Source organism: Clytia hemisphaerica, unplaced genomic scaffold (genome assembly GCF_902728285.1).
Source record: "Clytia hemisphaerica strain Z4C2 unplaced genomic scaffold, Clytia hemisphaerica genome assembly, whole genome shotgun sequence".
Taxonomy (NCBI): Eukaryota; Metazoa; Cnidaria; class Hydrozoa; order Leptothecata; family Clytiidae; genus Clytia; species Clytia hemisphaerica.
The window spans coordinates 618,614-646,610 of NW_027104247.1; the positions used below are offsets into that span (position 1 = coordinate 618,614).

At 36.2% G+C, this 27,997-nt stretch overlaps 3 protein-coding genes across 3 annotated transcripts in view; 2 read left to right on the plus strand and 1 right to left on the minus strand.

The window, feature by feature from the left end:
* Window positions 1-27,997, plus strand: part of LOC136816359 (DDB1- and CUL4-associated factor 12-like) — a 216,426-nt gene that overhangs the window by 177,426 nt on the left and 11,003 nt on the right. The gene's annotated exons all lie outside the window — the stretch shown is intronic.
* LOC136816394 (COMM domain-containing protein 10-like) lies at window positions 163-27,996 on the minus strand. Its single transcript, XM_067072722.1, has 9 exons — window positions 27,857-27,996; window positions 18,153-18,243; window positions 17,428-17,610; window positions 16,979-17,062; window positions 16,308-16,441; window positions 15,919-15,985; window positions 15,447-15,506; window positions 14,863-14,945; window positions 163-254 (listed from the first exon to the last, which is right to left on the minus strand). Exons 1-8 carry the CDS (start codon window positions 27,892-27,894, stop codon window positions 14,901-14,903), a joined length of 702 nt encoding a protein of 233 aa, XP_066928823.1. The 5' UTR covers window positions 27,895-27,996; the 3' UTR covers window positions 163-254; window positions 14,863-14,900.
* LOC136816358 (uncharacterized) lies at window positions 10,257-12,982 on the plus strand. The gene is made up of 3 exons (XM_067072680.1): window positions 10,257-10,424; window positions 11,082-11,260; window positions 11,735-12,982. Exons 1-3 carry the CDS (start codon window positions 10,309-10,311, stop codon window positions 11,944-11,946), a joined length of 507 nt encoding a protein of 168 aa, XP_066928781.1. The 5' UTR covers window positions 10,257-10,308; the 3' UTR covers window positions 11,947-12,982.

Consider the following 27,997-nt stretch of genomic DNA (forward strand, 5'->3'; position numbering starts at 1 on the left):
GAACCGTGACCGAAACCATCCACTGCGTGATAGTACACGCTAGACCCATGTAAACAATGATCCAAACTTTTGCAATCGATACCAAGCCACGTAACCAGTTTCTTAGCAACAACAAACACACTTTTGAGACGTTCGAAAATAAACCAGGAGTAAGAGTTGGCGGTGCGCCCTTGATGCCACAAGAGACAAAGGGTGTTCATGTTGGCGGCAAACGCTTTGTCACATTCATTTCGTGTCCAGTTGTAAACCTTACCCTGAAAGTACGTTAAGAAAATTCTGTTATTATCAACCTATTTCATACAGCTCATGCATCTTTTACATGCTTTTTCTTATTCAATTTACAGTATTTGAGAAAAACACAAAGCTGTGCAGATTTCCCTTTGAGAATTACGTCGCAAAAATTACTTTTCATCATTTAATACTCAGTTGACTTGGGGAATTCAAGAAGTCTTTTCCACATTTGTTGCTTTTGTAAAACTCGTATCTCAATTTGTAAAAGAGTTGATCAACCATAAATTAAAACCATAACAATTGATTATTGCAGGGACGTAGAAAAATATAATGTACTAAAACACGAATCCTATGAAATAAGTTAATTGCCAAAACAAAACCAGATTTTGATTTCAAGCAATAAGATCCTAGAATTAGAGACCGTGGATGAATCAAAAAAATACGTTCGTCTTCGAAAACGCAAATCGCAGGACTTTTGTTCGCATCTGAAGCACCAAGGGATCTGAATTAACTCTCCATTTTGATTTCATGTAAAAGGACACGAAAGGACACGAAAAAATATTAAGCAATCAAAGTCTCTGATTGGATAATAATGTCAATGTGCAAAATTTTCAACCAATGAGAGGTTATTTAAAAAATTCGAAACCTGTGTATTGTATTGTTCGGAGTACTGTAACATTGAGAATAGGGCACTGTAAGACTTGAAATTATTGCTCATTTATCAAATTAACTTAGAGTGATTCACTTTTCGTTGTGCATAACTTTTTCAAGGAAACTCGATTACTCTCAAGCAAGAAACTACATCATTAAAACGTCACGTAAAAATTTCCACAGTTTTTTTCTGGACTTTTTTTACAAATGATTCGAACTGGTGGTGAATCAATAGACAACTTTTCGAAAAGTAAAATGCTTACACAGCGATAGCAGACATCATGTTTCAAGCAAGCTGTATGGAAAAACTGCTTGTATGGGAATGGAATATTTAGAGGTACGCTACAACCATCAAGTTGTCGTTCACACTTCGAGTTGTCCGCCAACGCCCCATCTTGCGCCCAAGACGAACAAATCACGCAAAATAAAGCAGTAAAACTTAAAATCCCCGTCATTGCAGATCAGAATAGAGTTAAACTTCTTTAACTTCTTATTCGAAAGATACAATATAGGTGTAATCAGGGAAAGTGAACCCACTTTTATATTCTTTTTGAGTTCCCGCCCACCATCGCACCCTAATTTTCTTTACACTTTATTAGGATTGTAAATTTGGTATGGGAGGAACAGTTAAATTACAATGTCAACAAAATTTTGAGATAAAATGTTCCTTGTAATAAAACAGCACTGTAGATTCTTGTAATACACGTTTTTTATAAGAACAAACTATATAAGAACATAAGGCTTCGATGGCCAAAATGTTAAGAACAAATTAAGAACATATTAAGACTTTGGGGACTCTAAAATACCCAATTTCTTAGGAAAATGGACAAAAATGCCCAAAAAATGTTGAAAAAAAGAACATGATAAGAACATTTTTAGGCTTAAAACTAAAAATGTTAAGAACATCCGAAGGCTTCAAAAATTTTGAATGTTCTTATGAAAAAACATGTAACGAAGAAAATTGCGTGACCTTAAAAGTTGGTTGATTACCTGATTAAGTTCAGCCACACCCTCGAACAAGAAAAAAAATTAGAAGAGACATATACAACCTATTTAAATTGTAAACATACAGGAATGGTTTTGGACACGCCCTCAACCAATTAACTAATGATTAGGTGAACAAATAAAAAAGGCAACAGAAAACTTTCAAATGTATACCAAAATCATTTTTATAGTTCGGATATTCAAAACTGAGAAAGATTTGTACTATGTGCTACTCGGTCCTACACGGCTACTTGCAACTAAAATATTTTTTACTTCAGGAATATCAAAAACTTTTAAAAGTTTTATTTTTACATAAGTGTTTTCTGACCAATCTTGCTCCACATCCGTGTCAATTCAATATCAAAAAGCTTGTAAATTAAAATTGACAAGCAAACGATATCACTCTTATCTAAAAATAAAAGCAAAACCTTTAAATCGAATGGACTAGAAATCGAATCTAAAAAAGACCGAGTACAACCCTAGTAATAACGCTTCTTTTAGGTAAACGATGCAAATTTTTGTTCTTTCACACCCCCGCCCCTTATTACGTCACCACCCCAAAAACAACGCCTATGAGACTGAGGTGTCTCAGTTTGACATCATCTCCAAGTCATGATAGAAAAAATTGAGTGTTATTAATTTTCCTTTTGGCGTGATAACAAACCTATATTAGACGAAAACCGCTTTTTTATGCAGTTCAAAACTTGGTTGATAGGATGCTACAGGCGTGATAACGTGATCGTGAAAAGTCAAAAAATAAGGCGTGATATGGGCTTTCTTTTCGCTATTTTGCGTGATGCAATTCTCGCAATTTTCGTGATCGTGATGTGAGAGCAAAATATTTTGGCGTGACGAGAGGTACCGCTGGGCGCCGCTGCAACGACTTAATTGCTGGATTCAGTCAAGGGATACATGAAGAAAATATTATCCCAAAAATATCATAATATAAGAACTGAATAAATAGGGAGTGCCATTTGCTTTGAAACAAATCTTATTCCCGTTATTTTTTTTTTGTTTCATTACAAAAGACGCTGTTACTTGGAGCTTGAAATGAAATTAATTTTTTTTTGTTGTTTCACGTTACTTGAGTTTGAATGATTTTTTGTCACGTAAGAAAATTTTTTGGTAACAGAAAACCATTCAAAAAAAATTCTTTCGCAAATTCCCGGGATGAGCTGGAGTTTTTATAAGATACTAACCTAATTGGTCAAATTAAGTGATGGAGATGACGCGTTCTTAAGAAAAAGTAAAAAAGTTGTTTTTATTACATGTTAACGATCAACCAAATCAAATAAGAGCCTGTAAAAACTCCAGCTTGCCCCGCAAATTCTTTTACGAAACTTCCAACTAAGACATAAGTTCAAAATACTTGTCTCGCTGCTTGACTGATTTATTGATAGATTTTATTGATTGCAAGAAAGTTTCACAGTGAGCGCTTGTAAAATCAATTAAAAATCAAGTGAACTGAATTATAGCAACGGGAACTCGATCAATATAATTATCATGTGGATAGATGACTTGATTACGGTAAAATGGTTGCCACAGTTTTTTCATATAATCTGAATAGAATCTCTACAGAGGTCTTTTATTGGTTCTTCTCCTACCAAGGTTGTATTATTCGCCAGTTTCAAGGATCAGAAATAACTCTTACCACCTTAAGTGTTCTGTCGACTGTACCCGCCCTTTGGCCTCTAGAAGACCAAAACTGGAGAGACATTAAAGATATTGAACATCTTTTTATGATTCTTCTTGTTCAAAAGCAATAATGCATCTTGGTACTTTCTAAATTCTAGAGCAATTTCTGGGGACCAAAATCTCAATGCGATCAGCCACCTATGGAATGAAAGCAAAGCTCGTTGTAAAAATGGTATCTAAAGTGGATTAAATTTTACGTGAATCAATTTTCGCGAGTTTCTTTGGGCAAAACCCTTAGGAAAATGAAAGAAATCGATTCGTAAAATTTTGCCCACGCAAAAAATTTAGATTTTCGATTCGCGAAAAAAGGTAGTTTGTCAATTTGACTGGTTGTGTGTCGAAAGGAATATGTTAATTAACTCTTAAACCTGGTAACAAATTGTCCGCCCTGGGTGGGCAAAAAAGTGATGACGTAATTACAGTGCAAGAGTTCTCTCAATTGGCTTCGATATCCAGGGAATATCGTTCATTGTTTCTAACGACCGAAGCAATTTTACCGTATGATATTTTGTTAAGCAACAATTTTTTGCACAGCGTGCACTCAGTGACATGTAGAGTGCTTTTAATAACATAAAAAGCGCTGACATGGATCGAAAGTTAACATCATTGGCTTTTCGTTCTAAATAAAGTTGAGGTAACTTGTTAGTAGAGAATGGCTTATATGTTATTCTGGATTTTGGGATAGCACATCTTTATACAGGGAGTCTCTTTAACTTGAACATGTATCACTCGAAGGTCTCCTTAACTCGAATAGGTTGTTTCGTCTCTTCCTTATAAACCTTACTCCATAGTAACCTTACTCCTTAACTCGGATAAATGTGTGTGTTTCCCGTGCGTGTTAGAGTTATTGAGACTTCACTGTAGATATTGAGGATCTAACGTTAGGGAACGGGTTTAACGACAGTATACAGCTAACAATTTACTCTCGCTAATTCCAACCTGAGTGGCAAAAATCATTTGTTCGAGCTACAGAGAGGTTCAAATTCTAAACAAATTTTAGGAGTGTTTTTCTTCTCAACGGTAACGGATTATAGAAAGATTCGAATGATAGAAGTTCAAATTAGCGAGAATCAAATGTATATATTGACTTTTTACAAAACTGTTTTTTTTTATTCATCGTGTCTGAGGTAAAATATCCAGACCAAATCCGATTTAATTGGTTTTGAAATTTTATTTCTGCCCCCCCCCCGGGTGTTTATAGATCAACGGTATGTGCGGTGAAAAGATCGGTACTTTTAAAACGACCGTTATTATAGTGCAGTAGTATTTAATATAGTAATATAGTAACCAGAATCAATGCGGGTTTGAGGATTCAACTTAAACACTTCAATTTAATTATGTTGAAATTTTTTAACTGACATTTGGATTCTAGGTTTTAAAGTAAATTAATCTCTGTATTACTTACTGTGGTACTTTTTCATTCACCCTCCCCCCTTCGGTTGAAGAAAATTTCGAATTCAAATCGTTTGGTTCGGACCATTATTTCATGCATGAAACTCAATGTTTATTAAGAAACTTTTTCTTTTCCTTGATGCGTATGAGAAGCGTAAAAGTCGACAAAAAAAAACAAGAGAAGACCCCCCTCTGTACTATGTGAACGGCCCCTATCGCCCCTATGTCTGTCTTGATTTTGGATTTCAGATAAGTTTATGCTATCATTAATTTAAGTAAGCATGATCGAATCTAATAATGTCAGTTGGTTTTTAAAAACCACAATCTATGTAGGACTTTAGCACCAATTCAAACTTTGTGTTCTAATAAAAATGACACGAACTGTTCTTATAATTAAAGTTGTTGCAAGCAGCGTGCTTCTATTTACAATACAGCTCACAGTCCTTACAAAGATTTTTTGATAAAAAGACCGCCTACCCAGACTGAGAAAACGCACAGTGAAGGAGTTTTAAAACTCAGTTATCGACTCCTAATAAAGCTATTTAGCTCTCCATCGCTGGTATTTCAGGATTAACATTGAAAAAAAAAGAAATCTCAGAATGGAGTTTGATAGAAAATTTGTCAAGTTTGTTAAGATTATGTTAATTAGGTAGGTAATCAACTGAAATGCGATTATAAAAGGAATTCTCGTACTGGTGTGTCTGTTCCTACTTGCTATTTATTGTTATTTGATTTTTCTGATTTCTTTTCCTGATTTCCATTTTTGCAGATCTGATGAAAAGTGGGTTGGTTGGTTTGTAGTAGAAAAGAGTTTGTATGAGAGTACTGTAGACTATTTTCATATAAGAATCTACAAATGCAGGACAAGGAGGGAGGGAGCTTTTGTATAATTCATCACAACCAAGTTAACGACCCTCTCCATATTATTCCTGCGCGTCAATCAAGCTTTATCTGATGGAAAGTGGAAAATTTTGGAGGAGACTTTGGTTCTTTCTATAGTTCTTTGTAGGTTGGTTTTGTAGTAGAAAGGAGTTTGTGTAGAGAGGAAGTAAATAGTCTAAGACTAGTTTCATCTTGGAAGAACAAACGCAACCACAGAAGGTTTTCGGGGGCAGCTGTTGAATAATTCATCACGCCTATCGCAATTTTTCTACATCCATGATGGCTTCAACCTCCCTCATAATTTTCTTCCCACGCGCTGATCGAACTTTACGGACGATAACATCGTCTGTAGAGAAAGCCGTTGTTGCAAAGAGTTGGTAGACATCAAGGTTGGCTATCTTGTAGCAGTAGTCTTCATTGAAATGACCTGTTCAAGAAGTAGCCCTCCTGACCGGAAGGTTATGTGTGTTTCTGAGCCCCATGCAAATCAACCAAGTAGCGAGGCCATCTCCCGCGTCGTTGACCTCCCGCATCGCTAAACGCCCCAGGTGATGACCCGGATCACAGGAAGAACCAGCGTTCAGGGTGGATGTGAGTTATGGGATCTTCCGGAGAAAAAAATGAATATGGGGAAGGGTGGAGGATTTAACATTTTTTGAAAATTTACCCTCTGACATTGTGAATTTTAACCCCCAGGACAACGGATCTCAATCCCTCCCCTGAACAACCATCAGTTGAACCCCCGGACATTCAAAATCACCCCTAATCAGAGCAAATTTGCCCCCAAAACAAGGTAAATTTTGCAGATTTTTCACTACCCCCGGAAAAAACATCAAATATATCATCCCCCACCCCCATGTACAGAAATTTTTCTGGAAGAGCCCAATATACAAGGAGCATAATTTAATAGAGTATCTAAAAAGCAACTGCTCTGATAGTATCAGTAATTGAGTCAGTTTGCATCAAAAGAGTTTCTTATTTGCTTTTATCATTGGACGTTTTCATTGTACGATTGTGGTTTTGCGTGATATTTGAAGTCATTAGAAGTAGCCGTAAAAATGTAACTTTAATAACATTATGTTTGACTTTTTGTCTACTCTGATAAAACTTGACAGACCCTATTGCGGAACGTTATCTTCGAGCAGTTTCGAGTCAATGTATCAATGTATATTTGAATGTTGTCTACTCTGATGAGACTTAAGAGAGCCTATTGCAGAAATCAATACATCAACCAGAAACTGCTCGAAAATAAGGTTTAAACTCACAAATTTCTGAGTAGTCGAACACTAAACGACACTTGCAGAAGAGTTTTAGAGCAGGGCATCTTTGGTTAGACAGAAATTTAAGGGAAGATCTTTTGAGCTATGTAAGTTTTTGTAACGTCCATCCGCTTCGTCCATCTTTTCAACGTTATATAATTTATTATAAGCATATTGGTTAAAAATTTCAAACAGAACACTTAAAGCGAATGGACTTAGTTATGAATCTTTTCGGCCCTTTTTGGCACAAAAATTTGAAATTCTTTTGGTCTTGAAGAGAGATATTTGATGAAGATAAGATTTTCAGAATCATATGTTGTTTAGCAATCGAAAATAATGATGAGTTAATTCTATAAGAATATTGTTTTGTGTCATGCTTTGGACCAGCTCTTTTCAATTGTTTTTGGAATTCATTTTTCTGGAAATATTTTTGCTTCGAATTTTAGATCTTAAACATTGTGTGGTCTACAATTTCGGAGACAATATAAGAAATAAATTCTCTAATCTTTTACACAAAATATATCGTGGGTGGTTTAAAATGATAAAAACAAATAACATGAAATTTAGAATTTTCACCTTTCAAGTATAGCAAGAAAATAAATATATATAGTTGAAGCCTAAAGGCGAGCTTAATTCAAGAATTTTAGTCTTGTTAAGTTCTCTAGTGTCAGACAGATTTCAATTGAGACTTGAAAATGGTAGCTATTGTTCTCTCTCTATATATCAATGAAAGGACTTCTGTAAAGGGATTTTTGAAATGAACCTACAGTGAGTCTGACCTTGTGGATCCAGTAATGATAGACATTAAATAAACGTTAGACGAGAGCCATTGAATAGATATACAGCATAGCCATCAAACTCCCTTAAACACAAGATATGCCAACTGTCTTCAGATTTCCCGAGGAGGTGTGTCCAGTTTTAAAAGTTGACTACTTTAGACGTACAAACTTTCACGAGTAGAAACTTTCACGAGGTCGAAAAATCGCGAAAGTTTCTGCTCGCGAAATTTTGTACGCCTAAAGCAGTCCGCCATGTTGTTTCCTATTTACGTCAGTATTTTCGAAGGTTTTAATTTTAAAACATTTGAATCTCGCTTTTTAATTAACTAGAATAGAAAACAACATGGCAGACTAGTAAGAAGTGAGAGATCAGTGATAATGTACACTTATAAATCTTAACGCAACATAAGGCTTGGCTCTAGCTTACAAGTGAGGAATGACGTCAAATTTCTGTGTCTGCGTGAAAGAATCAATGCATGGACTTCAGATTTTTGGCGTCAAGCCTAGTCTGTTTAGACGAAAACCGCTTTTTTATCGCGTTTTAACAAAGAAAAAAATTGGTTTGAGGGAAGGTACTGGCTACGTCAAGTCTAGCTCTAGTAGACTCTAACCCAGTTTCCTCACGGGTTGATACAGTGGAGTCTCCATAACTCGAACACACGGGGGGGACACAAATTTGTTCGAGTTAAGGAAATTCCGAGTTACGGAGTAAGGCTTATAAAGCATTGTTAACTGAAGGGACCACGAAACTTGTTCTATAGTTAAGGAGACATTCGAGTTATAGAGGTTCGAGTTATAGAGGTTCGAGTTGAAGAGACCCCATTGTAGTTGCATTACATAGAAGAACACATACTTTTAAAGTCCTTTCCCCTACACGTTTTTTATAAGAACATCCAAAAGTTTTTAAGCCTTGGGATGTTCTTAACTTTTTTAGATTTAAGCCTAAAAATGTTCTTAACATGTTTTATTTTCACCATTTTGTGGGTATTTTTGTGCGCTTTTCTAAGAAATCGGGTGTATAAGAGTCCCCAGAGCCTTAAAAATGTTTTTAACTTGTTCTTAACATTTTGGCCATCGAAGCCTTATGTTCTTATATAGTTTGTTCTTATATAAAAACGTGTATTTGCACAAGAAAATTCAAAATATAAAATAAGGAAAAAAATGTGTTGTTAAATTACTACCATGATTTTGAATTTGTTGAAAATTTTGTTTGCTCAATAAAGTCACGGCCATCAAATAAGACTCGACTAATCTGTGTTTGCTTTTATTTTTTTGCGTCTGTTGTTTATTTCAAACATGAAAAATCCGTGAGTTTAATAATAAAACATCATGTAGTTTAAGATAATATGCGATTTGACAGCTTGGTTTTTTTTTGGTTGTTTCAACGTCGGATAAGTTTGGAGCAGATTATCTTGGATTATTAACCAGAAGTCTACATTGATAAATTCGTAAAAAGATCGCATTATTTATGGCTTGATGCATAATTGAAAACCTCAAAGGGCGAAACGAAAATCAATCAGATTCTAAAGTTTAGCAATTTTAAATATTTTGTGAGTGGCCCAAAATGACGTAATTATTTCTAATTAGACCATTTGGTGTCAAAATACAGTTAACTCTCTCTTATTCGACTTTTAAGGGATCAAAAATATTCTTCGAATTAGAGAATGATTCAAAGTTGAGGAGAACATTTTATACTATTTTCCAGCGAAGGGGTCGACATTCGATTTACAGAAAGATTCTAATGAAAAAGGTTCGAATTAGAGAGAATTTACTGAGAAGTCAATCTTAAGTCAAAGATAAATCTCTATTCATTATATGCACCATTGCAATGTCTTCCACGGACCCAACAGCTGATTGGTTGAAAGTGACGTATTGACTGATTTTACGTCACTTACAACCAATCAGCTATTGGGGCAGTGATGTAATGTCAGAAGAGAAGACATTGCAATGGTGCATATCATGAATACGTGTGGTAGAACAACAAAGATTCATTTGCAAATATTCTGTTTTCACTCGTTCCAGAAAGTACCATGGTCACTAACCCAAATTTACTTTCTCCTTCCAATCTCTAGTGAAGTCTAGTGAACCTGATGATAATAACAAGGACAGAAATACACGTGTTTTTTTATAAGAACGTCCAGAATTTTTGACTTTTTGAGTTTAAAGCCTAAAAATGTTCTTAACATTTTCTTATTTTCACCATTTTGTGAGTGTTTTTGTTCATTTCCTAAGAAATTGTGTCCGCAAAGCCTTAAAATGTTCTTAACTTGTTCTTAATATTTTGGCCATCGAAGGCTTATGGTCTTATAGTTTGTTCTTAAAAAACGGGTAAGCAAATAGTAGACAATAAACAAACTTTTAACCCACACATTAATGAGAAACATCACTTTCCATCTTAGAAGCAAAAACATTAAACTGAAAACACCACATTCAAAATGAGTAACGACACAATTAATGGGATTATCACTGACGATGACGTCATCCACAGTGGGTGGCTAACCAAATCACCACCACAAAAGAAAATGAAAAACGCAGCCTCGTGGACCATCAGGTATACCAGAAATTCGAAGGGTCAGAAATGAAAAACTACTTTTTAAGGGCCGAGCAGGGGAGGGGGTCAGAAGACACTCATTTCATAGAGGGATTGTTCCAAAAATAAGGGTTCACAGTAAAATTTTCTTTAATAAATATTGTCAAATACGACATGTCAGTCTGTCAAAATTATTGCCATTTTCCCCCAAAAATCCTTGATCGATAAAAGTGGAATTACTAAGGATGTAAATCCTTGAATATAAATTAGCCATATAAACGGACAAAGTTTTTTCTCAAAATTAGGAAGGTCTAATCTCTCAGCTTCCACATGGGGATGAATACTATCAGGGTCCAATTCAAAGATTAGTAGACAGTCACCGTAGTAATCCCTTCGCTAAACAGTCCTGCTGAACTTTTCCTCGATTTACTCCCAGGATTTGGAAACCTAGCCTAGAAAATTTCACTAAAATGTTTTCATCGCACAGAAACTAGCCAACTATACTAGAGTCTACTTCAGACTGTGCTTTACTTTCTGATAATTTTTGATGACACTGAGTCTAGTGAAGTAATCGTGCCATCCCGTCTATCAAAAAGTCTTAAGTGGACCCCAGGCTAACTAACCAACCAACAGTCGATCGCAAAACTCTTAGCTCAAGTTTGATTTTTTAATCCTCAGGTATTTCCGTTTATGTTATTTCACAAAAGAATCGTTCGACCGCGTGAAAGCCATTTGCACGAAGATCGATCCAGCGGGCGAATCGAAAGACGAGGCGGATAAAGAGGCAGCCGATCAAAGTCCAAACAGACTGTGCCTCGTCTTCTGGAAAAACGAATCTGCGAACGAAAAACCATTACGTGAGTAAATTTGCAGTCTTTGTCCCTTTCGAAATTGCCTGTACTAGACGAGCGAGGCTTTTTCCTCGACACCGTTCAACAACAGAGTGATAAATAATTCGCGTGTTGGGATAGAGATAATTTCGAAACAGTCGAAGTTAAAATCAATATCAAGGACCTTCAGAGGCAAAATAAAAAGTTACAAAACTTATATTTGAGATTTCTATCTTATCAATAAAAATTTCATCGGCAAAATTTCTTACCAGCAAGTTATTTTCTATCGAATAAATTTGAGTAATGTTGACTTTTCCGAGAAACTTAAGCTGAAAACAACTAAAAATGTCCAAATAATCTAGAAGACCAGCTTGATTCGGTTAAAAAATTCGTGATCTGGCTGATTGGCAGCTAGTTATTATTTTTTTTTTTTTTGTCGGTAAACAGAACTGGCGTGTCTAATGCACTCCTAACCAGCTCCGATCTTATTTATCTCAACAGGTGCTATCTCATTACGTGATAGTTCTATACGACGCTTGGAAGCACATCCCGATCAAAGCCTGGACAAGAAATTTCCAAACATGATCACCCTGGTCACACCATCACGTAAATATTTTTTCTCCGATCGGAATCCGGACAGTGCAAACAAATGGCTGGAGATGATCGGCGAAGCGATCAAATATAACAATGATGGCGAACTCAGTGTTCAATGATTGATTTAATTAAGTAATTATTTAAATGTAAAGTTTCTCAGGTTGTTTGTATAGTGAAATCTTTAAATGGGTTACAGTACTAGCGTAGACAAGAGGGGCGCAAAATTTGTGTAGGAGAGCAGGTTTTCATGACACAGTAATTATCTATTCATAACATAAAAAGATAATTACTGTTTCATACAAATCTGCTCTCCTAAACAAATTTTTTGTGCCCTGTGGTGTAGACACACCACAGGGTTACTCCAATAAAAAACCGTAAACAAGGATTGGAAGATAGTTGTCCAGAAAAATCATAAAAATTGTGAAAAACGGGTCATTTCCATCGATGGAAATGTCCAAGGATAGATCATTAATAAATATTACTACAGTATTTCCTCCAACCCTTCGTCAACATATTTTTTCTGGAAGAAGCAATAAGCGGAAACTCAAAAAGACAAAACACACTGCATCCAGACCATCACATGACCTTAATTATTTCGAGGGTGGACCCCCACGGCTGATTGTGTACACTAAGATCGCTGAGAATTAATTTAATTTTCTATTGTTTGTATTTTATGAGTATGTGTAAGTTAAAATTACGTAATGTAGGTTAAAATTACGTAATGTAGGTTAAAATTACGTAATGTAGGTTAAATTACGTAATGTAGGTTAAAATTACGTAATGTAGGTTAAAATTACGTAATGTTGTCAATTTATCTTGAATCTTCTTCGGGGCTATTTGGCTTTAATAATACACCTATCAAACCCTTAGCGGCGCACTCAGCAATTTGGAGACTGGTAATGAATTTACAAGGAAAGTTTGTTTTCGGCGCACGGTATTTTAAGGGCTACCTCTAAAACAAACCAACAAATTCACGCCAAAACTCCTCCATCCCGTATGAGAGACATTTTCCTGCTAAGGGCTCATAGGTTTAATTTATCTTTTTCGATATTTTCAATTTGACAATCGGATTACTTGTAAATAAATATTTTCTTGGTAGAGAAACCGCGTGGGTAAAGAATGTGTAAAAAAAGATTTCTTAATTCGGAAACTGAATCTCCTCTACAATAAAGCCCCGAGTCAACAACAGCTAATAAGCTCTTCATAACTTTTGAATATATTTGAAAGTTAAATTTAGCATCTTTACCATAAAAGTCTTACCACCAGTACACCTACCGAACCTTCAAAATAGTGGAGGCTGGGCTGGAGTTTACCATGAAGGAAAGACATCGAAATACTTGAAATTGTTTCATTAATTTTCTCCTAGGTAGTCAAAAGAATTTGACACTCTTCGTGGGTAAACTCTAATACCATCAGATGAGATGGAGTTTTTTATAAGATACTTTAATAATTGGTCATTTGAAGTAATAAAAATGACGCGTTCTTTAGAAAAAGTAACAAAATTGTTTTATTACTGGTCAAGGACCAACCAAATCGGATAACAGCTTGTAGAAACTCCATCTCGTCCCTGTTAAAGTTTTTGCCCTTTTTATAAAATTCTAATTTAGAAATAGATATGAGCCCTCTAAATGCATTCGAGATGGGTCCTACCCCCAAATTAATAATAATAATCACGCAAGCCATGGCGTATACCATGGCATCCAAACGACACTGGGAGAGTGATGCTCACGCAAGACTGAACATTATGAGTGTACCTCACAATGTCACGTCACAATGCCAGTCTAATCTACTCACACTCTTGTATCAGAGTAACGGTACTTAATTTATAACCAACTGATAATTTAGACCAATAAAGGATAAAAGCAAGTCCGAGAAAATTCATCAAGCCAAGATATTCAAAGCAAAAGATGAAAATTTTGATTTAAAAACAGCTATATTTCGTATAGTATCATATACATCATTCAGGCAAATGATTTCTGTAGAAGAAAGTTGAGCTTAAAAACGATTTCAAAATCTAAAACAATTAAATGACTAATTAAAATGCAGTAAAACTAAGAAAATAGATACAAATCTCTAGAGGCTTTAAGGCCACTATTCAAAATAGGAGAATGCCTTTTGATATAAATTGCTTCTTTTATTAAAAGAATATTCCATTTATCAGACCTATCAATAATACGAGTGTTATTTTCTATTGTGTTCAAAAAATATTCCTTTTGTTCTTTTTTGTTTAATGGTTCTTGTTCAAACAAGAGCATTTTGTTGATGTCGTTAAAGTTCGAACAGGACAAAAGATGACTACATATAGCACTATCTTTTCGGTACGAGTGCTCGAGACAACGTTCGTGTAGGTTCCGGTCAGTTTTGCCAATGTATTCTGCGGAACAACCAGGACAACGGAAACGATAGACAACATTGGATTTTGAAAGAAACGGCGTTTTATCTTTAGTATTTGTAAATAGATTTACTTTTGTTGTCGAATAGAAGGATTTGAAGACGAGTTTTTTATCTCTTTTCAAATTTCTGCGAATCTTTCTCTCCAAAGATTTAACTAAATTCTGACCAGTATTTCCCAAGTAAGGAACTTTCAGCCAAACTGTAAAAACATTATCAAGCTCATCTTTTGTTTTGGTTTGGTTAGGTTGTTCATTCCTTTGGATATTTGTGAGTGTTAAATCAATGATTCTATTGCAAACAACACGAGGGAAGGCGTTCCAAGAGGCAAGGCGACGAATATAGAAGCTATACCCAGCTATATCCAAAGCTATACCACCTGGAATCATAAAGTTGCCTGGATGAGAAGCCTGGTCGTTCGAGCTTACCGAATTTGCTCTGAAAATAAATTCAAGCAAGAGTTACTCTATATTACTCTATGCTTTTATCCTTTATTGGTACTTAATTTCCCTCACATGGCATGGGTTGACCCAGGCGAAGATATATTCACCTACTAAGTGACACGGATGGTATCGAACTCGGGCCTCCCGCAGGCAGGAGTCAAGGAGGATAACTACTATAATCAGCATTGAAAAGAAACTTACAATTCTTCGTTGATCATCATGGTCTTTGGGCTCTCCATTTAATTCTTGTTCAGCCCATCAAGTTGTTTTTGAACAGTTTCAAGCTGAAAAACAAACCAAGTAGACACAATAATTTTCAATCCAGCGCTAGGCAAATATTGCATATGTATTTTTAATAAAGTAAAGTCCTTGTTTGTGGAAGAGCAATGTCCATAACCCCTGGGAATTAGATTCTAACTAGAAAGTCCTTTGGACAATGGTCAAAGCCAGGTTTTTCGTCTGAGGCGGAAAATGGAATTTACACAGCAAATCAGCACATAAATTCTTGAAATTTTGGTAAATCATGTAGAAATTTAGACAGAACACCTTTATCCTTCCCTGAGATGGAAATCCACCTGAGACGGAAATCCACCTGAGACGGAAATCCACCTGAGACCGAAATCCACCTGAGATGGAAATCCACCTGAGATGGAAATCCACCTGAGATGGAAATCCACCTGAGACGGAAATCCACCTGAGATGGAAATCCACCTGAGATGGAAATCCACTTGAGATGGAAGAACACTGATTGGAGTGTATTTTCTTTTATTTTCTTTCGTAAATACCTTGGTAAACAACTCAAAGAGCTGGTCATGATTGAACTCGTACAACACTTTCTCCGTATCCTAAAGTGAAAAAATATTACATTATATCTAACTTTTAAGCCCCTTTTAAGCAAATAGGTAGATAGAGTAAACATAAACATAAGAATGATATAAGAAGCCTTAAAATAACCAAAAAATAAGAACAGGCTCCGTCAAAGCTTTGCAATTCTTTACAGGTAGAATAGAAAAAACGATAGCCTTAACTAATAGGGAAAATATGCCTTTTTAATGGAAATAAAAGGTTGTATTTAAAAGCATCTTCATGTTTAATCCAAATAAAACTACAAATTCAATGGTAATATATGCTAAAACATTTGGAGTAATTAGGTTAACCAGGCTTGAGATGTAACCGAGGGGCTTGATTTCTAAACGACAAAAATTGACTTTCAAAATCAGATCTTTCCAATGCAGTTCATAAGCAGTGAAAAGGTACCCTAACAGTGCATTTTACCGATCGTTTCTCACTCTTACAGGGTAGCTTGATTGCATATCTTATTTTGCTGAAGCCATCCAAAAATTAGTCTGAGATATCGACACAATTTGCAAAACAAATCAAAGTGGGTGCGATTCAAAACTATAAAGATACATCATATTTTTACTGTCAGACTTGTGATTCAGCAGTCCCAAAACACACCCTTACAGTGCATCCAGCTAAAAGAAGACCCTTGAAGTGCACTCTATCAAAAGAACACCCTTACAGTGCATTTCGAGGGTTTAGAAAACCTACCCTATGAGTGCCCCCCCCGGATGGAACCGACATCCTTTCGTACCGTAGCAAGATACTCTACCTTCGTGTCACTGACGTCATTAACCATTTATTACAAAATATGTTTAGATATTATTACCTTAGAGTCAGGTGAAAGGAGACCTAACTCGATGATTGCACTTGGCATTTTCATTTTTGTTTTGTTCGATTGTGCTGTTTGCAATCTCAATTCCCAGTTCACAGTATCAAGCTGTAAATAAACATACAAGGAAGGTTGTATTTAAAGTCTAGAAAATACATAGATGGGCGTAAATGCCAAAAAGGCAAAGAAATATTTTTATAAGTGGGAATAGGATTCAGAAAATACGTGGATGAAACGCAGAAAAAAGAATGATTTTTCATTTTAGATTTTTAAGAACAAACTGGGACAAATTCATTCAATATTTATCTCTTTTTGAACACTTTTTTGAAAAGGGAGAACAGAATTTAAATCGTTAAAAAAAGAATTTTGATTTCCCTTAGCTTCTAAGATTTTAGAAAATCTTAATACATAATAGGTAGTTGATTCAAGATTTGGGACCCCCTAAACATTGAAAGAGGGAGAAAAGAAAAGACCGACCTTTCATAGTAGGAGCATAGCCTAGGGTCCCGAAATCTGCATCCTCTCAAAAAAGTTTTGAAAGTCATTTTACTTTCGAATATAATAAGTTCGATTCTATAAAAGATGTCACAGGACCCTAGCCTATTATTATCTGAAGAGTATTGATGGATGGCTGGATGGATTTACCTGTTTCGGAGCAAAAGTTCTCTTGCGATATTGCTCCACAATGAAGCTACCATTTTCTTCCCATACTTTTGCAAAACATTCAACCTAGTAAATGGTAATTCATTTAAGAATATATCTTAAATAGTTAACATGAAAAAAGCATTCTGAAGGATAAACCACAATAAACTTTTTTGGTGTGTCAGGAGAAATTAGTCGTACTTTCAGTTTGAGCAGGATTGAGCAATTTTTATTGTTTTATTCTTTTGCACAAAACTGGCGAAGCTTACTATTGTTTTAAATTGTTTTCTCTTTTCAGAATAAAAAAGGACTGATTTTTTTTAAATGACTTAAGAAAATCCAGTTCAAAGAGGACAACTTATTTCTGGCACATCTGGTAAATAAATAGAATTTGATTTGAGTTTGCTCATTGAAAGTATAACATCAAGCTGATTTGAACCAACAAAAGGTACCTTCTCTTCTGTAAACCCAATGCCGGCAAGCTGTTTACGCAAAGTGTTCAATTTGGCACTATGATATGCTGCTTGCTCCAATACAAATGAAATAGTATCCAAAATATTTTCCACATCCCTGGATGTCAGATTGAAAGCTGAGCATAATTTCTCTTCCTCTTCGTCTGTGAAGGCTTTCTCATTCTGCAAAAATGGAAAGTAAAAAATTTTGAAAAATGTCCCTTTAGGCTAATTCATGATATTCATGATGTAATGTTTTCTACGGAAAGACCCTGGTTTTTGCCAGTAGTGGCAAATTTTATACAACTTTTGTCTAGTTTAAAGTTGCCACTACTGGCTAAAACCGGTATATTTCCGTAGAAAACATTATGTCATGAATATCATGAATACTAAAATGACTAAAAGAATATACATGATGAAGTTTCATCTTTTAATAAAACAATTCATGCCTTTAAAAATGGTATAAAAAATCATGAAACACACACACAATGGGAAAAAGATCTCAGTAAATTATAAAATATCAAGCATGATTATTTCATAGAGGCTGATAGAATATATTACTGTAAATAAATAAGACAAAACTTTTTATGAAATATAAAAGTTTTCTGAATTTGTCCTCGCACAGTGTAATAGGCTGCAGAATTCGTTCTTTCTTGCTTATAGGCAAGGAGCAGATCATGTGAAAATGATATGTAAGCAATTAGAAAAAAAAAATCAAATCAAACCTTTTTATGAAGATTTTGTGCGACTCTGATCAACAGTCGTAATGCTTTCTTGTCATCGATGTCATTAAGCAAAAGAACAGCTCGCTTTATGCTAAAAAAAAGTCATAAAAGTTTAGTTGAATATTTGTTTGAAAATCATTGTAAATATTTGAAACCCATTTCAGTACATTCCACCTAATTTAAAAAATCTAGAAATTCTCAAGTTCCAAGGGAATGTTTTCTTAATGATGATTTCTTTTACAGGACACTAGTAGCTTAATAAGGCTGAAACAATGCTTGAGGGATGCTTATATCCTAATACTTAATTCTGCTTATATGCTGTTATACTACTATAACACTGCTTATATCCATACTACAAAGTAGCTTATACTTTTTTCATAAGCTCGAGGTAATGCTTAGCATATCCTTGATCTAGCTTTCGCATTAAGTAAGCTCTTTAATTTATATTGGCTGGATATTGGCTTATCTAACAAAAAGCATTCACATGGTTAATGCTTTGTAAGAGGGAAAACTCAATTTTTCCCCATATCTGAGCCTAAATATGCTTACAAGTGCAATGCTTATAAAAGAAACATGTATTGTTCTGTGATATAACAATAAAATCACTAAGAAGCTTGTAAAGCCTATATCCAGGAATAAGGAAGGCCTGCTTACACTGTGTATCGAGTACACCTTCATAAACAATATATACCACAAAGTCTCCCTCACAATGTAAAGTTTGTAGCAAATGGATGAGGAGCTACTCATTAAAGAGTTTTTGTTTGTAATGAAATTTTCTCCACCACTGAAATGCACAGTTAAATCATACCCTCTAGGAGCTTTTCTAATTTTATGAATTATTAATTTTAAGGTGGCAGTCTGTGGCAGTTATTGTATTCCTTAATTATGACAAATAAACAAGATTACTCAATTTTAGTTCATGAGCAAAATATTTAAAAAAACTTGTAAACTTAAATCATTTGCTACTGATCATGGTGATAGAAACATCGAAACGTCTAGAAAATATCATCTTGTTTTTTATTATTATAAATTTCAGGGGGGATTCTTTGTTTACTTTGGTCTGAATATGGGCTGATATAAGAACAATGAAAGTAGGTGCTAAAACTTGCAAAGAGTGATATAACAGGATACCATCAAACATCAAATTGAATCTAAAGGTAGGAGAAGCTTTCTTGGTTATTAAGTTCCTAACAATACCTTTCTTAACCTAATGCATAATAGTTCTCTTATCTCCAAAAGGTAGATTCGTCTGCATTTGTTGCATTGAGGAATTAAAAAAGCAATTTTAAAAAAAGAGCAACTTCTGATTTTTTTTCAGTTTGATGATGGCCTCACTACCATAAGTTGGTCCAATGTCGACATCCCTCCTCATCTACCGTAATTCAGGTAATTTGCATCAGTGGAGGGAAACTTGCATGGTCATCAAATGAATGACCAATCAAAGCAGCAAAATTTCAAATCAGCGCATCTCTCGCATCTCTACTCTACTATTCTTGTTTTGATTTAACTTTGTATTTTAATGACCGGACAGGTCATTCATTCGAAGGCTATGTATGTTTACCTCCACTGATGCAAGTTTCCCGATCTCACGGTAATAGCTGTTTTGGAGAACACAACAGCCTATTGAATAACAAATTAATCCACATACATTACTTTCCTTCTTCAGCCAATAAAACGTGACAAATTATCTTGTCTCTAGGTACCGTAACTTGGTCTAACTTCGACACCCCTTGTCTAATTCCGACAACCTTAGAGACAGGAACATAACCATCAACTGCTCCAACTTGGACTATCTGACAAAACATGGGACGGCAATTCGGCCACCATTTCACCGAATCTCCAAAGTCATTTGATTTGAGCTAATGGACGGGATATTAAAAATACACAATTTCTCTTTCGCACCGAGTAGGCTTTTAAATCGAAATATGAAAAAAATCTGTAGTGGAACACACGCCAGTGTGTCTGTGCACTCTAAGAGGAACGAAGAAGTATGATTGATAAACTTGGTGGAGTTATCAAAACAAAATTGTTGTCAAAGAGATTTAACAGTAAGTGAAAATACAGACCAGATATCAACCAGTCCCATGTTTCGACCAATCGTCCCAAGTTAGAGCAGTTGACGGTATGAAAGTAGGAATCACTGATTGAAAAAGGATCATTCCTCTCTAACCATGTTAAGCAAAGAAAATTCTATCAATGGCAGCTGATTAAGAGGGTGTCGGAATTAGAGGAGAGATGTCGACATTAGACCAAGTTACTGTAACTGTTGTCAAGTATAATTTATTCAATACAATAGGCTGTGGCGTTCTCACTCCAAAACAGCTATTCTGACACCCTAATAACACCTGAAATAGGTCTCCGATCCCTACTCAAACCCCCAAATGCAAGCAACCTTTACGGCGCATTCTTTAGCTTGCAAGTCAAGTAAAGGATATAGCGTTTTCGCAGCCACTAATATCTTTGATACACATTTCTATCATTATTCCAGGGGATGTCAATCAAACACAATCGAATTCAATTGTCAATCGAACCAATCAAACTCAACCGAAATGATTGATTGATCCAATCGATCGAACCCAATCGAAGTGATCGATTGGACAATCGAAATCAATCAAAGTCAGAAAAAAGGTAAAATTACAATTGGGTTTGATTGTCTGATCGATCAATTCGATTGAGTTTGATTGGGTTCGATTGATTCGATCAATCATTTCTGATTGGCTTAGGCTTACATCTAGACTTACATCGTCGTAGCGTAGAAGGAATAGAAGACTATTTACCTCGTCGGCCCTTTTTGCGCCAGCCCCTTTTACGCTGGCCCTTATTACGCCACAACTCTATGTTTTTTATAATGTTTTTTATTGGCCCTACAGACCCCTAACGCCGGCTCTTATTACGCTGGCCCTTATTACGCCAGCGACAAAAAGAACGCCAATAAGAGCTGACGCAAAGGGAGCTGATAAGAGTAGAAAGGAGACAATCACAGCGTTATTTTTCGGGCTTTAGTCCTCAAGCACAAAAAGGAAACTTAATCGAAGGCAATCGAATTCAATCGAAACCAATGGAACTCAATCGAATTGATCGATCGAATCAATGAAACTCGATCAAAGTCAATACACCTTTCCCGTAATTCGTAAAACTAATGTACGCACAATATTTTGATGCTCTCCACCGTTGGGGCTCTGGAGGTAAACAAACCTGTTTTTGACTGCATTTCCTTAGGGAAAGTTGGTTTTTTGAGCTTTTCTAAGTTCTGTCGAACAAAATCCCCTCAAATTTCAGTATGTTCAATCCATTCATGATGTTATGCCATCCTGAAAATCTTTTGCCAAAAGAAGATCGCTACCAAAAGTTAGCTGCTGAAAACCCACCTTCCCTAGCCCCTTGCAGGCAAAAACGCGTTTGTTTACCTCCCAAACAATTTTTACACAATGGTCAGTCTAAACTTAAAAACTCCTATATCAGGATTAGAAACTAGGCTAGTCTTACATCTTTTATCTTTTCCTTTACAACAATACAATGCTGACAAGTTGACACAAAAAGCTTTAACTTCATGGATACTACAAACTTTTTCATCGCGGTCATTTGAATGTATGACTACACTCTACAAATCGTCGGTGATACCAATTTTAGAATATTGCTCCGTTTTATGGAATCCAAATACTGTTGGTCTCATTCAGAGACTTGAAGACATTCAAAAATCCTTTCTAAGAAGGATAAAAGGCACCTCAAACAATTATTGGGAGTGTCTCAAGCAATCCAAAATCTATTCCCTTCAAAGGAGAAGGGAACGCTATCGCATTATCTATATTTGGAAGGTGTTAGAAGGGATAGTACCTAACGTGAATAGCAGTATAAAAGCTTACAAAAATCCCCGGCTCGGCCGGCTGTGCCAACTGTCTATCTCCAAGAATCAAGCATCCAAGCTTAGAGATTGCACTCTTTCTGTACAAGGTGCAAAACTATTCAATGCAATGCCAAAGAGCATAAGAAACTTAAAAAACACTTCAACTGAAAAATTTAAAAATGCCCTTGACACTCACTTATCCGACCCCGGATAAACCCCAAATTCATGGATATACTGGGTGCAGGAGAGCTAATTCAAACTCAATACTTGACATGAAAAATATCTGCTGAGATTCTTTTTCCCTCAACAGATTGATCAAACAGAGGCGTGGTTCACCAAGAATCTTACCTGAGCGCTTTGCTGGAACACCTACACAAGTAACACAAGTAAGTAACACAACACATGTGTACATGTACATTGACAGATAAAAAAATTCACACCATTAAGAATTAGTGAATAAGGTGGTCTTTGTATGCTCGGAGGGCACAGCCACCATCTTTTTCAGATAATAATAAGAAAGAAAGAGTTATTAAAGAATCATCTTAAAAATCTACACTGGTGAAGACAACTGCTGCAGTTTGTTGTCAACCAACCCAACAACAATATCAAAACAAAGTGCCACCAAAATCAAAGTCTGCTCGTGATGGCAAAGCAACAAAGATAAAGACAGCAATTAAAGATGAAACAAGACCCCTCAGCTTTTACGCACCAGGTTAGCCCTGGACATCACAGGTATAACTTTCTTCCTATTAATACGTTCCTCGAGCAGCAGGGTCCTGTGTCTTGGTCAGCTCAGGCATTTTGTTAATCACCTTGGAACGGCTGCACTCTTAGCTTGGAGCTAAAGTGTAGCTGATCAGGTACCTATTATTCTTATTCTGATTTCATCATGAAATTGCTCAAATTAATGATCATTCTTTTGTACACCACTTTGTGGCCAAGACCAAGATTGTACCCTCACTTTGTTAATGTAACTGATGTGAGCTTTTGCCCTCCGACACGCTTCAACCAAGAAGTTCTATTTTCCATATTCCACGCTTACTCAACAAAGTCATCCTACATAAAATCAACTGCTCACTTGATAGACTTGCTACTAGTCTTGAGTGGTCAAATCGAGATCAATCCTGGCCCACCTATCAAATTTCCCTGTGGTGAATGTTCTTCAGCTGTCAGATGGGGACAAAATGCAATTGCCTGTGACACTTGTAATCGCTGGTTCCATGCATACTGCATCCAAATGAACAGTGTAATGTATGACATCTATCAGACAAACAATGATCTGGAATGGGAATGCTGCAACTGTGTAGTGAAAAACATCAAACCATCACTTTTTGATAGCTCACTTGATTCATCAACTGACTCTAACCTCCACAAAGAGGTATTCCTAAAAGAACTCCAACACAACTTTAAACTGATGTGCATAAACTTTCACACTTTCGCTACCGACAGTAGCATCAAGGACTCTGAATTCATTCCACCAACATACAAATGTTATAGACGTGATCGAGACGATGCAAAAGGCGGTGTGATAATCATTGCAAAGAAAGACCAGGTCATTGAGGAAGTGAAGAAATCCAAAAAATGTGAATTTATTGCAATCAAGGTTCAAACACACCAGAGACCAGTTATCATGGCAGCATGCTACAGACCTCCAAAATCGAAAATTGGTGAAACAACATTCATCTGTGAAGAAATCAAATCTCTAAACTCTTCCTTTAAAAACTCCCCCCTATGGATTGGTGGTGATACCAACCTTCCGGATATTGACTGGGTAAACAATGCCATCGTTGATCATAATTACAAGAAAGATATCAATGAATTGTTTTTAGAAACCTTTACCCAATGCTGCCTTGAGCAAATTGTTTTGTTCCCAACCCGAATTAATATTATACTTGATATTATTGCCACTAATCAACCATCATTTGTAAACAACTGCATCCCTCATCCTGGTCTCAGTGATCACGAAACAGCTGTGATGGTTGATATTGCCTGTCATCCAAAGAGATCAAAATCTATTAAAAGGAAGGTATACCTATGGAAAAGGGCAGACCTAAACATGATAAAAGACCATGTTAACTCCGAAATGACCAACTTCATGGCAAACAATGACACAACCACACCAATTGATCAACTATGGTCTAGTTTCAAAATGCTTGTCGATTCTTCAATGAGTTTTGTTCCTTTAAAAACAACTTCACCTCTATATACGCAACCATGGATCACAACCAAATGCAAAAGACTTTGCAGAAGGAAAAAAAAGAGCTTATAAATGTGCTAAACGAACAAATAGACAAGAAGACTGGAACAAATTTAAAGTACTCACCGTCAAATCAAAGAAAACCTGTAGAGCAGCATTTAACAATTATTAATTATCCCTCCACTCATTGGTCATCGTTGCATAACTATGCCAGACATAACTATCAATATAGCAGGAGTCAAGAAACTTTTGAAAAATCTCAACCCAAACAAAGCATCTGGTCCAGACAATGTCTCTTCTAAAATTCTAAAGGAGCTTGGTAATGAAATTGCACCTGGACTAACATTGGTAATGCAGGCATCCATGCTGCAGTCAATGACTCCATAGGACTGGCGTCATGCCTTGGTTGCCCCAGTCTTCAAACCAGGGAAAACAGACCGAGCCAAAGCTGAAAACTACAGGCCTATAAGCCTAACATCAACGTATCATGCAAGATATTTGAGCATATTCTTCACAGTAATATCATCTCCCACCTTGATAAAAACAATATACTAACTGATACGCAACATGGCTTTCGGAAAAATTGTTCATGTGAATCTCAGCTTTTACTCACCATTAATGACCTTGCAAAATCGCTTAATTAGGGAAGTCAAATCGATTCCATCTTGCTTGATTTTTCCAAAGCATTTGACAAGGTAGACCATGACAAACTGTGCATTAAGCTTGATCACTACGGAATAAGAGGTAATACTCTCTCCTGGATCAGAAATTACCTTGCAAACAGAACGCAAACTGTAGTTATTAACAGCAAGAGCTCAGACAAAGCCACGGTATTATCTGGTGTTCCCCAAGGGACAGTATTGGGACCACTACTATTTCTAGTATACATAAACGATCTACCATTGTGTCTCAAATACGTCTTTTTGCGGATGATGCTCTATTATACAGAAAAATTGAATCAGTCAATGACACTTATCAACTTCAACATGATCTAAATAATCTGATTGAGTGGGAAAGGCATTGGTCCATGGAATTCAATCCAGACAAATGCAAGGTCACCAATAAGCGCAAAATCATCCTATCTGACTATTCCATGCATAACCAGATCCTTGAGCTTGTTGACTCAGCAAAATACCTTGGCGTATTTATACACAAAAAGTTATCTTGGAATACCCATGTCAACTACACCTCGAAAAAAGCCAACCAAATCAGATGCTTCCTACAGCGTAACCTGCATACATGTAATCAAGTAATCAAGTAATCAAGCTCCAAGCTTATCGTACCTATGTGAGGCCGATTCTTGAATATGCATCAGTTGTCTGGGATCCTCATACTTCAGCAAACATCAACCAATTAGAAATGGTCCAACGCAAGGCATCCAGATTTATATGTAATGATTGGAGATATTCCAGTAGTCCGACCACCATGATTCGGAATTTTAACCTTAAAACCCTCCAGCAAAGACAGCTTGAAACTAAACTGAACTACATGCATAAGATTCTACACAGTCGAACTGCTTGTTTATCTTCTCTTGTACGTCGTGCTTGTACCGCTAATGTATTATGTGATAATTCAATAGAACTAGAAGTAATCCCTGACAGAAGTTTTTATAGAAATCTGCCACAAAAACGAAAGCTGCGCTCAGCTGTTTATCAAATTTCCACCAATGAGGTTGCCACATTTCTCTTTGGCATGTCCGTGGCCATTCAGTGCCTTACACGACGGGCGGCTGTAAAATCCCACCCTTCATATATAATTTGTTTCAATCCGTGATCCGTGGCTTAGGTTTTTTCTCATCTTCAATTTACTGAAGAAAGTGGGAATTTGATGCAAGAGTTAGATTGTCAACAAAGTGCCGTAAAAAATCATTGAATAAAAGAAGAACTTAAAATCTTAAATATTTTCATTTTGAAGAATAGGTACAAAAAAGTGAAACATAGAAAAGTTTCGTTTTTCATTCCATTAATAATTGAAAAGGGAGATTTGGAAAATTTTCTATGTTTAGTTTTTTGCACAAACCCTATTGGCGAGCACCCTGTTGCTAAGATGTTGGCTTGAAGTCGAAAATGAAACCATTCAAAACGAATGTTACAGTATGTAAAATTGGCCCGTACTCATAATCCCGTAATCTTGATATATAAGTTTAAGTCTATACTGACGGTGGAGCGCACATTTTCCATTTCTGAGAAGTTTGAATTGGGCCATTCAAGAAAACATTACCCCCTAATGGATGACATCAATTTTTTAAATAAATTTTAGCATGGAATTCCAGGCAAACTTTAAAGAGAAAGTATCGGATTTTGCATTAAAGTATTGGAATTCCATGATTTTTTTAGGTTACATACAGTAAATGGAATTCCACGGTTTTGATAGGTATTTTGTAAATTTGTTACGGAAATTCTGAACTTTCTTGAAAGCAATTTGCTATGGAAATTCCATGTCGTCCATTGGGGGGGGGGGTAACGAATAAAAACTGGAATGGCCCATTGGGCCATTCCAGAATTTGTCTGTAACAGGGGGGCGGACGACACAGGATTTCCGAAGGTAAAAGTTTTCACTAAAATTCGAAATTTCCAAGGCGAGAGAAGAAAATGTATGAATTTCCAAGGCAATTGAGTTAAAAAAGGCAAAAAGAGTGGAATTTCCGATGCATTTTGCAAAAGTACATGAATATCTATTGGAATTTCCGACCACCACTGGAAAAGAGAAATTATTTCCGAGGCTAGAAAAAATTAAAAATGCACGTCGTCCTCCGTTGGTAACAAAAATTTTCTGAAATGGCCCATTGCAGGAAAGGTGTATCAAAACCAACCAATCGATAAAAAAAATGTAAATATTATTCGACCCTCGACATGGCCCGAGAATTCTCGGGCCTCTTCGGGCCATGTTCGGGCCGAGAGACCCTATCAATTCTTTTGGCCCGAACTTGACCCGAATCATTCGGGCCACGTTCGGGCTACGACTTAAGACGTAAACTGTTCAACCTATACCTTTGTGCCTGTGTCAGAAGATTCCATTGATTAATCCAGCTTGTCCAGTCATAATGAAATTAAAACGTGAAAATGACGTTGAAAATGTGCTAAAATGTTAATTTTAATTTATTTCGTCGCGTTTCATCCAGTTCATCTTGCTAAATAAACTTAACAAACTCCTCGTGGACCACGCTTCAAAGTTTTAAACCAGGACCAGTTTAATAGCAAATATTTAAGTGAAATCAAATTTTTCTAGAGAAAATATTGAAAAAATGCAGTCCTGAAATTACACGCGGGTTTAAATCATGATTTCAAAAGTTAGCCCGCGTGTGGCCCGCGTGAGGCCCGCCCGCGGCCCGAAAACTCGGGCCATGCTCGGGCCATCCTCGGGCTTTATGCGCATTCCAATAAAAGTTTTGGCCCGAGAATTCTCGGGCCATGTCGAGGGTCGTTTCGATTGTCCGATCAATCACTACTTCGATTGAGTTCGGTCGATTCGACCAATCAGTTCGATTGGTTTTGATTGAGTTCAATTGGTTCGACAATTGAAATTTTTGATTGACATTCCCTGGATCATTGGCATTGCATTTCATCATATTTTTTAAAAACATTTAAAAAAGCAAAACCTGTGGTGAAAAAGGATATCAAATACGAAGTATAATTAAGGGAAAAAAATAAAACAGAGTCTTACTTTGCAGTGTTTGAGAACCATTGTACAGTGGATGCCATCCTGAATTATCTTTCAGCCAGTGAAAAACTGGAGACAATAACAACAGTGTTGAGGTGAGGTAAAAATGGAATTCCAAACTGGGAAATGAGTTGGAATGAGAGT